General features: G+C 52.1%; 1 protein-coding gene across 1 annotated transcript; it reads right to left on the bottom strand.

Moving 5' to 3' along the window:
* Nucleotides 1-2652: 2652 nt before the first annotated feature.
* On the bottom strand, nucleotides 2653-10640 carry Tmem214 (transmembrane protein 214). The gene is made up of 17 exons (XM_005371338.2): nucleotides 10301-10640; nucleotides 9238-9437; nucleotides 8652-8802; nucleotides 8328-8462; nucleotides 8028-8110; nucleotides 7540-7645; nucleotides 7374-7455; nucleotides 6994-7095; nucleotides 6504-6645; nucleotides 6012-6103; nucleotides 5697-5745; nucleotides 5408-5521; nucleotides 5088-5205; nucleotides 4269-4365; nucleotides 3947-4103; nucleotides 3665-3810; nucleotides 2653-3476 (listed from the first exon to the last, which is right to left on the bottom strand). The coding sequence occupies exons 1-17, from the start codon at nucleotides 10449-10451 to the stop codon at nucleotides 3350-3352; spliced, it is 2052 nt and encodes a 683-aa protein (XP_005371395.1). The 5' UTR covers nucleotides 10452-10640; the 3' UTR covers nucleotides 2653-3349.
* Between the last annotated feature and the right edge of the window lie 460 nt (nucleotides 10641-11100).

Below are 11100 nucleotides of genomic sequence, written 5' to 3'. Positions count from 1 at the left end.
GGCGTGCACCGCCACCACCTGGCTAGAAAAATCTTTTTTAAAAGATGATCTGAGTAAATGCTGTACACTTCTTATTAGTTGTCGCTAGACTTTTCACACACCTCGCTCCAAAAGGAACCCTTTATTGCCTTTTTGCTGAATTATTTGAAGAAAGACTGTTTTAGGTTCCCTAACAATGGTTAAGTTGCTCAGAAACCCTGACTTTTTCTGTTTAGTGAGTTTATGAACTCTGTCTGGTCGCTGCTCTGGCATCACAGCCCATCCCCCACTCCACCAAGGACAGTTTAAGTGAGAGGAGAGGACAAACCCTTGAGCGTCACAGCCTGGACTCCCACTGAGGCCCTGCAGCTTTGTGTTTAAATCCAGCTTTGTCGCATCAGTCACAAAGGCAAGTGACATCGCAGCATCCTAATGAGCACAGTTGAATTCTAGAGGATTTCTGTCCAGGACTCACTGTGTAGATCAGGCTGGCTAGAACTCAGAAATTCACCTGCCTCTGCCTCTTCAGTGCTGGGATTATTATTATTATTATTTTTTTTTGAAACAGCATCTCTCATAGACCAGGCTGAAAATGACCTTGATGATTGAGCCTCTTGCCTCCACCTCTCAAGTGCTGGAATTAGAGGTGTGCCCCTTCATGTTTAACAGTGATAGTTGTAGGCCTGTCCAAATTCACAACTTGTTATAGTCACAAATGCTTAGCTTCAGTGAGATCAGTGAGCTGATGGTCCTGATTGGGCGTTATGAGATTCACTTAGTGGATTTATGAGCTATGGAGAGGAATTTTAACTGCTTCCTACTGACTTCAACACTACCATCATAGTGGAATTTGCCTGTGCCTTTTCTCTCATCCTAAATTATATGGACAATGGCTCTTGCCCCACCAACCTGTGCTGAGGACAGCAATATGACATCTAACTGAATGTGAGACCACACACAACTTTCTTCAGTACTGTCAGCATTAATGCATCCATTTTCAAAAGTATCAAATATGACTTTGCTTCTGGAATCTCAAGACATTTCTAGAAAGACATTTCTATGTCACTTCCAACTCTTTACCATGACAGTCTTTTACAGCAGCATTCTGTTCCTGTATAATGCCCTACAATGCCAGGGGGTCCAGGAGTGTGCCGAGCCAAACCACCGAGATGTGGCTATGGCCCAGAAATTTGGGGTGTAATAAGAACATGGTGAATGTAATGGGAACCACTTACTGAACTGACTCTTCTGAGTTGTTAGCGCTGTTGGTTGATGTTTAAAGTTAAGGGTTCTACCTCTTAAACCACCCTTGGCTCTTTTTGGGAAAGAAACTTCTCTCTGTGGTGGGAGATTTAACTTAAAATATGGCAGTGTGAGAAAGGCAAAAATCTGGAGATTGTCAAGATCAATGACTCCCAGTGTCTCTGAGGAAGCATTTCTAGGTCAGTGACACCCATCTGACTGCAGAGTGGTGGACACATGCCATCACAGTTAAGACTTAATGTATTTGTGTGTGTGTGTGTGTGTGTGCACGAGTACAGCTGTCTGAAGACACCAAAGGCATCAGTGACCCGAGCTGGAGTTATAGATGGCTGGGAACCATCCAGTGTGAGTGTTGGGAACTGAACACGGGTCCTCTCGCGGTATATGCTCTTGACCACTGAGTCGTCTCCCCCAGATCCACAACAGGCATTTCGTGTAACCTAGTTATAGTTATACGGGCATTTCGTATAACCTAGTTATAACTATCACATGTGGTGGTGATAGTTAAGGACAAGCCTCTATTTTTGCCCTTGACCTGAATCTGAAATTGCTCTAAAATAACACATATTCGAAAACAATTTACCAGTGTGCTAGCATCACTTACAGATAATATAGTACATCAGTTTGTTTGTTTTTGGAGACAGGGTTTTTTTGTAGCTCTAGCTGTTCTGGAACTCACTTTGTAGATCAGGCTGGTCTTGAACTCAAAGAAATCTGCCTGCCTCTGTCTCCCAAGTATGGGGATTAAAGGTGTGCAGCTGGTACATTTAAGGGTTTTAACACCAGAAAGTATGAACTCAAGTTAAATCACTACAGAGTAGAAGACAACAGAGAATTGTAACATGCTCAAGGATGCTGCACTGAAACAAAACACCAGGCTAGCATTCTCTAACTCTGCTTGAGATAGTAAAGTATCTTGCCTTGTGCTGTAACCGCCCCAGGCTGTCAAAAGTCCTCTCCAAATCATGAGATAGGGTTGATTTGTTTGTGGCTGATGGACAAACAGAATATGTTGTGGGACACTTGGACCACTGTTGGACAGTCTGGCCTAGCAGGCCACATTTGGCCCTTGGACAGCACTTTTTCTCACTGGGAACGCCAGGGGTTACGGTGTATAAACCAGTCTCATAAAACAAACCAATTAATAAATGAAGGATTGGGAGACCTCCCAGCTCTGCCTGTCTCCCCAATCACATGGAGGAAATTTCTGGAAAGAAATCATTGACAAGTCAGACAAAATCAGCAGAGCCAATTGAATCCTGGGAGTCTCGTGGTGAGTGACAGAGATGGCCTTTCTCTGGCAGAAGCTCAATCATCAGTGCAATACCCAGGGCAGAGGCCCAAGACTGCTGTTCTGTCCCCAACCATGGAAATCCCCACGAAGATAAGAAAGGAAAGCTAGAAATCCACTCTGCCCTTTATTCCACCCAGGAGCCATCCGCTGACTCTTTGGCAGGCTGAGGTAAGGGCGCTGCTCTCCAGGTGGGTGGTGCTGCGGACAGCTCTTGCTGAGGTGTGAGAGAGACTCCAGCACTGAGAGGAACAGCACTGGGAAGCCAGGACGCTGACAGAGCAGGGCCCCAGTGGCCTCAGAAGGCTTGCTTGTTCTGGGTGACCTGAGGTAACAGGCATTTCCATGCGGCCTGCATGTCCACTGATGGCTACCCATGCTGCTGGTGGAGGTGACGCTGCTGTCCCAGCACTATGGTGTTGGCCCTTCTGAAGTCCTTTCCTTTTTCCTGCTGTGGCTTAAGTTATGACTAGGAATGAGGAAAGGGGGCTATGTCCCTTCTTTGGAGGTGGGTTGTGGGGGCTTAAGTGGTGAGATGGGGGAACAGAGGGGTGAGAGATGTAGAGCAAGGCGACCAGCCCAAAGAGGCCGGGAGCTGCTGTGCAACTGGGCCTGAGACACCTAGCAGACCTGTGAGCGGGAGGCTGAGAAACTCTGGCCATTGCCCTGAAGATGGGAGAAGTGAGGCAGAGGCACCTGGCCCCTCGTCTAGGAGATAGAACTCAGGCACCAGGTGAAGAGAGAGCTGCCTTCTCTACCCTCCAACAGTCTCTGATAGCTTGCCACCACAGAAACCAGTGGTCAGGCAAGCAGGGTCTATTGCTGGGATATCATGGCGAGTGCCCAGTCCAAGAAAGCCACTGTGACATCCTGTAGGCAGAGCCATGTCCATCGGGCAGCTTCACTGAACTGTGTCTTAATGCAGTCCCAGGTCACTTTTCCTCTACGAGAAAAGCAGAACATTTGAGAGGGCTGGGTGTCATGTGTGGGACTGTGTCACTTCATAGGGGTGCAGCTTGAACCCATAATATTCATCCCAGAGTGGCCGTAACAAAAATGAATGGTGTACCCTATCCCCAGGGTCAGAAGTGGGTCACCAGGAACCTGTAGAGTCTGGAGTAGAGGTCTTACCTGCAGGCTTCGTGGCAGTACTCCTGGGCTTGGGCCAGGGCCACAAGCAGCAGGTGCCACATGGGCAGCAGCACACTGTGGTGGAAGAGCAGCAGCAGCTCCTTCAAGGAGTGGAAGAGCTGGTGCAGGGCCTCAGGGAGCTGGGCCTGCAGAGGACCATGGAGAGTGGTTGGAACAAGATACCCAGGGCAATGAAATTCTGCCCCTGCTGGATTGCTCCCTCCCAAGAACTCTGTCTCTGGGGGGACGGGTCTTCTGACTCCTGATCTCCAGCTTACTTACCCTCTGCAGGAAGCCAGTGAAGCTGTCACCAAAACAGGCACAGTGGGCAGAAAGGAAGCTAACTGTGGCATTGGTGTATGTCCAGGCCAGTTGCAAACCGGGCTGTACCACAGCAATCAGGTGGGAGCTATAGGCTGGCAATGTTTCCTGCAGCCAGCTGTGGAGAAATCGGAGGACAGAGGCATATTCTGAGCTTCCCCAGGCCAACTTGCTCACCAAAGGAAGGACAAAAAAGGGAGGACAGGAACAGTTTAAGTACTTCCCACTGTCCATGCCTGCCCTGACCACCGGCACCACCCTGCCTTCCTTGGTAGGAGCTCACTTGTAGCTTTGCAGGCTGGAGGAGTAGAGCTTGGCACACACTTGCTGGCCAACAGGCAGGAAACCAGAGGATCGAAGCAACCGGCCTGTGAGGGAGGCTGCAAAGGGAACCTCTGGTGAGCTGGGAGAGCAGGGGCAGGGCTTGGAAGACAGACATTACAGGTGCTGGGGCAGGCACAGGGAGGCAGTGGGACAGTTTCGTGTGCTCTCGGGTCTAACTAGACAGGTTGGGAGGGAGATTTGCAGGCCAGATTTGAATAACTTCTGCTGGGTCAAGAATAGGAAGAATGGGCCATTGGTGGAGTTTTGGACTGAGAGGTTAGAAGACCTCAGGCTTGAGTATCTGCCTTTTACTAGGCTGTGATCTTTCTTCCTTTTTAAAACTACCCTTAGTGATTTATTTAGTGCACGCATGTGGATATGGCACAGCACGTACGTGAGGTCAGGATTTGTGCTGACTTCCACCATGTGTACCATGGGGATGGAACTCAGACTGTCATATGTGGCAGCAAGTACATGTGGCCACTGTTATCTTTCTGTTCCTACTAGCTATGATATTAATCTGAGACCAAATCTTTCTTCTTCCTCAGGAGTTAAAAGGAGAAAACATGTGTTTAGGAGTTGTAGATTTGTAAACATGTCTCTCCAGCAGAGTATCGTCCAACCTGAAGGGAATATCCAACCTGCATAGAACACCGAGGTCAAAGTGCTTGCATTGTGGCACTGAGAACTCATCAGGACAAGGTGGGCTCTGGAAATGCGACACATAGCTCTGTGCCCACCACCATGTTCTCTTTCTAGACTACCAACCACTACTTACCCTGGAAGGAGCTGTGTGACCGAAAGTCATGGCATAAGAATCCTATTGCAAAGACCAGAAGCAACAGGAAGAGCCGGGCCCAGGGTGGTCGAGGACCCCGTGCCTGTTGCAACAAGCCCTGGTAGCAGAGAAAAGGACAGTGGTCAGAGGTAGAAGGCCTGGTTTCTGCTTCCAAGCGCAAGCCCCAAGCTAGGCCTACACAGAAACTTGAGGTAGAGGGGGATCCACAGACAGGTTGGACGGGGATGTAACCCAAGCACAACCCAGGGTGTGTCAAGACAGATGCGGGACTGTATGGACTGGAGAGGCTGGTATCACACCTTGCAGGCTGTATCACAGCTGACAACATGTTCGTTGCTGCTACTGCCCTTCTTTAGAAGTTCCTGGTTGGCAAGCCTGAAGGACTGAATGGTCTCTTGCAAAGACTTCCGAGCCTACAGAATATCAAGAGATGAGATGAGAGTGTGAGTCTTGGCCTGTAACAGCATCTTGTGCCACAACCTTGCTTAATGCTCAGTGTCAAAGGCACAGAAAAGGGAGGGCAGAGGTCAAGGGGACCAACTGAGAACCCAGACGACTCTGGTCTCCCACATCCTCTCAGCTCCTCACCTTCTTGGGAATCTGCTCCCAGGACTTGAGCAAGTGTTCCAGCAGCAGGCTGTGGAGAAGCAAGCTCCTGTCAGTCAGCAGCCCACTGGGCCAGCATCCCCTCTCTGCCACCAAGACCCTGGGTTCTGAGTCCCGAAAGACCCCACCCACAGTAGTTCTTTAAGGCCACCCAGCTGTGTTCTCACTGGACGGAGAGGTGGGAGCCTGGAGAAGAGTGACTGGTGTTTCTGGTATGACACACCAGCCCTAGTCTGAAAGCATACACTAGGAGGCTTCTCTGTGTAGACCACAACAGGTGACCCCACCCCCACCTGCCTGGACTGTGACAGGTGCTTGGGGTACAGCTGTTTCCAGACGCTGGTGCTGAGGGGGTCCGTAGTCAGGCACTGGGTCAGGCTGCCCAGGAGCTGCACAGAACAAGAAAGAAGATGATGATGATGAAAAGGAGGGCTGGGGCTTCTGGTAACAACATGTCTATCATGAAAGCTGAGAGAGCCTGTCAAGACTCCTGAGAAGCTGAGACGCCGTCACGGGGTAGGTGCGGTTCCTGAGCTGCAGCATTAGCTTACAGATCTTGTCTACAAGTGACAGGCCACCACTGACCACCCTCCTGCCTCTCAGGCCACCACTGACCACCCTCCCGCCTCTCAGGCCACCACTGACCACCCTCCCGCCTCTCAGGCCCACACTCGCTTGGGAAAGCACGAGTGCGGGGCGCAGGTGGCTGTGGAGTGAACTGCAGAACCAGGGAACACCCATGGATGAGACTAAGCGCAGCTGCACTCTGGGCAGGGAAGGACTGCTCACCTCTTTCTTCATTTCGGGAGGACAGTTAGGGGTGGCTCTGGACAGGAACGAAGGGAAGTAGGTGTGCAGGGTAGATTCTGGCTTTGCTCCAAACGCCAGCACCTTCAGTCGGGGAAAGAGCTGGCACAGCTGCTCCTGCAGGCTAGGGGAGGAGGGCCAGGCTCAGGCTGTAAATGGAACTGTGACACTTGAGTTTATCCCTGGCCTGAAGGGAGAGTCACTTAGTGTCTTGGGATGGTTCTGAGTCTTTGCACACAGAAGCACCTTGCAAAGTTTGTCTCCTTAAGTACTGGCCGATGTTGCATTAAAAAAAATTGTCGCATTCAAAGACATATAATTTCTGGGCTTCACAGGCCCCTTGAAACCTCCTGCGGAACTTTCCAGTTGTAAATCTAGGGCTTCGGGGGGGGGGAGGGGATGGAAATGCACTGTGGTGTCTCAACTTTGCACTGGGAACTCTCCCTGTATGCATGTTCCAAAGCAGTCCTACCTGGGGGTTAGGGAGTTGTTGGGCATATAGGCAAAGTCTAGGAGTGGGAAGAAGTCCTTGGGGCCAATCATGCCAAAGCCTTTGGTGAGGTTGGGATGCATCCTAGAGAAAGGAAAAACAGGCTTGTTGGAAAGCACTCTGGTGCTCCAGTCATGACCTTGGCTAAGCCAGTGTCCAGGGAGAAGGGCATAAACTCTACCCCATCCCCAACCCTCAATGGCTCCCTCCCTTTCCTTCCTCACCATCACACTTGGAGGTGGGAGGAGCTGGTCCTGAGTTTCCTCGCATCTATGGAGACCAGGATCACGGCATCCCATTTTGCCGAAACAGCCTCTTGTGGACACCCTGGGCCTTCCCCTCGCTGTCCCCCCATTACTCACAGGAGCAGCCGGTCCAGGTATGCGATGGCAAAGGGAGACAAAGACTTGATGCCCAGCACAGGCAGCATGATCCCCAGCCACACTGTAAAGTCAAAAGTCAGCAAGTCTCAGGCTCATGCACAGGGGCATCAGAGAAGAGACCAATCCATCCTTCTTTGTCTGTTACCTTTCAGTCCCTCAGTGAGGTTAGCAAAACCTGCTTGCCCCAAGGCCCACATGACGGTCAGGCACTTTGCTGGTCGGCTCTGGTGGGACCTCAGAAGTTCTAGGAACTGAGGAGATGGGTCGAAGGGGCAGGTTATAGGTTAGCACACCAGAACTACAGATCCCAGTGGGAAGACAGGTATAGGTGGGAAGGGTGTCAAGAACAGTGGAACCCTATGGCAGTGTGGCACAGAGAGTCCAGTGATGCTCTCCCTGACTCTCAACGCACTGGCTGACCAGTTCTAGGAAGGCTATGGTACCTCTCTATGGTCCAGCCATTCTATAATACCAACAGAGTATTCCATAATGCCAACCTTATCCAACAGAGACACACAGTAAATGCTAGTGATATTATGTGTTACTCCCTCCCACAACCAAACCTAACGATGTAGACTCTGTCTAGTTTCCCTAGTCCTACCCCTAGTGTCCCCAGTACCACCCAAGGCTTACCTTGCCCAGGTCTGAGGTGACAATCTTGGGCTTGTCCTTCAGAATGGCCTGAATACAGATGCGGTATCCATGTAGCGACTCCCCTAGAGAGACGTATGCTCTTAGATCCACTCATACGACTTGGCACCCCACACTTTTTTTTCCCCAGCTGCAATCCCAAGCCCTATCTCCTCCTCCCTTCTCTCCCAGAAACGTCTGAGGCGATTAGGACATTTCTTGTTGGGAAGGGAACTGATGACTACAGCAGCAAGAAAAAAAGGGTAGGCTCTCAAGACGGTCACCTTTCACGGACATTCCTACCTGGTGTCTTATCCAACTCTTGCAGCATGGTGAACAGACAGTGATCGAAGAAGAGCTCCAGAGACCCTGCAGCTTTGGTCAGCAGCCCTCGGATGATCCCACGCAGCTCTCGGTTCACGAGGCTGTAGGGATAATCTGGGGCCATTGGCCTCTGTGAGAGCTAGGACAGGCTGCCCTTGCGCCCAGGCTGGCTTTCTCTTCCCCAAGAAGATCCCACCACTTGTACAGCCACATGTCCGAGTCAGGACAGTGGAGGTACTGGGCTCTCAGGAATATTCACCCTTTCAGAACATCCTTATCTGAGCTGAGGGGTGGGGGACTAACCATGCGGATACTGGCTCAGGGTGGGCTCACTCCGGGGACTCTGGAGCTTGTAGTTGAGATAGCTGGCCAGGTCCTTCAGCCACACAGAGGGGTTCCCAGTGAATACGCTCTGGCTCTTGTCCAGTTCCTTCTGCAGAGCTGTCACATCCAGCTGTCAAGGAGAGACTTCTCAGGTGAGTGAACAGGGGCAGGGAAGGCAAATAGGGGCAGGTGGGTGGTGGCTGAAGGAGGCCTGCGTATGTGGACGCTACGACTTTGCCACACCCAGATCCTAAGTAAGTGTGGGGCAGGACAGCTGAGAATGCTGGTCTCAACGCCATACACCTGTCGGCCCTTCACACATTCGAGGGCGAGAACAGAGGGCAGACGGGAATGAAAGACGGCAGCTTCTAAGGGACAGAGGACCCAAGCCAGCCTTTCATCACCTCCATCTTGTTTTTGGGTTTCTATCACTCCTCTTGCCTAAGGTTCTTAGGAACATCCTACTTCCTTCTGTCCCTTGGCGTTCCATCTTTGCTGGAATTCCTCTCGTCTGACAGTCTTACCTTCCACATCTTCTCTGCACCCTACGCCTAGGTCCACTTACAGCTCTCAGGGCATCCTCCAGGCTTCGGAATGGGCCCTGCTTCTGATTTTGGCTGTTGACAGCTGCCACCTTCTTTGGCTGCTTCTTGTTTGCTGGCTTCTTAGGCTCCGCAGCAGGGGGTGGAACTTGCTCTTTATTCTGTCCCTTCACGACTTTCACAAAGCCACGCTCATAAAGAGTGCTCGTGGTCTGGATTGGTGCTGAAATGATGACAGGCAGAAAACAGCAGACCCTTAAGACCCCAGGGCTCAAGGCACAGTGTTCCCTTCTCTGCAGGGGCACCTAAGTCATTTACTGTGAGATGCTGTCCCCAGCTCCTCCCTTGGGAGCTTTAGAAGCACAGCAAAGAGCCCTTGTGGTGGCTGATTTCAGTCGCCACCAGCAGGTCCAGTCCCCACCAGCAGGTCCAGTCCCCACCAGCAGGTCCCTGGCTCTTCCAGTTCTTTATCAGATAAAGCAAAGCACGTGGGAGGGAGTTCAGCCAGTCTCGGGTACAGAGGGTGGGCTTCAAGGGCTCTGGCTGCTAGTCTCTGAAGGTGGAATTTCCCCAGCATGGTTCCCACTCCCAGTTCTTGCTGGTTCTGAAATGACAGCTCTATACTCAACAAGTGGCAAGCTTTCTCCCCTCCTCCGGAGACTATGGGGTCGGTGACACAGAGATTAACTTCTGGTCGGAGTGTATTTCGGGTCATCCCTACCAGTCCTGGGCTTCGCATCCACCCCTCCCAGATACGCTGGTTACTTTAGAAGAAGCACAGTGTGGGAGCCCCAATGCCTCTGTCCAGTCACTCGTCAGACATCTGGCCAACGAGGGCCGGGACAGCTCAAGGTGCTGTGTGCAAAGGCCTTAACAGATGGAGATCGAAATTCCATTCTCTTCCGACTCGAGAGTCGGCTTCGCTGGGCCTCCGCTTCCTGACCAGTGCGGTGGGGATGGCCACCTCTTCCGGCACTTCAGGCGGGGTGGCCGGGGTCCCGCAGATCCGCTCCCGGCTTCCGCAGCTGCTCCGCCGCGTCCCTGCCCCTGCCCCACAGGCCCAGGTGGGCGGCGGCGGGTACTCACAGCTCAGATCGTATTTCCACACTCCGTTCGCCTCCCCGAGCGCTCGGCGATCACCGCCGCCGCCGCCTCCTCGTCCACCGCCACTTGCTCCAGGTCGCCGGCCCTTCTTCACCACCTCCCAGCCCCCGGGGCCCGCTGCCTTGGCCGACATGACTTCGGCTCCACTACCTCCTGGCTTTCCAGCCCGCACGGCCTTCCCCGGGTGCCACGTCGTCGCTGCCGCCGCCGCCGCAAAGCAGCCTGGGATTCGTAGTCCGTCCGCGCCACCGCGTGGCGGGTCTGGGGAGTGGCCGGCGGCAGCCAGGCCCCGCCCCTGCGGCTAAAAATTACTACTCTGCCGGCACCTGTGGGCTGGGCCTGCTTGGAAATGGGACTAGTCCCGTTTTTTCTTGTTCTGTCTTCCCTCATCCTCTTCATTCTCCTTCTTTGGATTTTTCTAGACAGGTTTTCTCTGTGCAGCTCTGGTTGTCCTGGAACTCGCGCTGTAGCCCAGGCTGGTTTCAAACTAACAGAGAGATCCACCTGCCTCTGCCTCCCGAGTGCTGGGATTAAAGGCAGTACAGTTCAACTGTGGGGATGAATGACGCCCTAGAAGGACGAAGGCAGTGTTCCTGAAACAGGTGGCAGTTGAGATGGCTCCTAGGAAGGGAGAATCTTCATTGGTTGGGGATCATGGCCAGTGGAGAGACTACTTCACCTGTATGGCTTTATTAATTTAGACAAAGGTCTAGGGTGGTAAAACTACAGGTAGTTCAACATGACAGGGCTCAAAAAGAATCTTCCTCTTTTTCTTTATTTAT

The sequence above is a fragment of the Microtus ochrogaster genome, unplaced genomic scaffold, assembly GCF_000317375.1.
Source record: "Microtus ochrogaster isolate Prairie Vole_2 unplaced genomic scaffold, MicOch1.0 UNK106, whole genome shotgun sequence".
Classification (NCBI taxonomy): domain Eukaryota; kingdom Metazoa; phylum Chordata; class Mammalia; order Rodentia; family Cricetidae; genus Microtus; species Microtus ochrogaster.
This window is presented reverse-complemented; position numbering and strand designations above follow the sequence as displayed.

What these genes read in the sequence shown, in the direction of transcription:
- Tmem214 (XM_005371338.2), bottom strand. Translation starts at nt 10,451, where the DNA reads ATGTCGGCCAAGGCAGCGGGCCCCGGGGGCTGGGAGGTGGTGAAGAAG. An exon ending in GTGGAAATACGATCTGAGCT is followed by an intron (nt 9,438 to 10,300) that starts GTGAGTACCCGC and finishes TCATCATTTCAG; the next exon opens with CACCAATCCAGACCACGAGC. An exon ending in CTCCCGAAATGAAGAAAGAG is followed by an intron (nt 6,104 to 6,503) that starts GTGAGCAGTCCT and finishes TGTTCTGTGCAG; the next exon opens with CTCCTGGGCAGCCTGACCCA.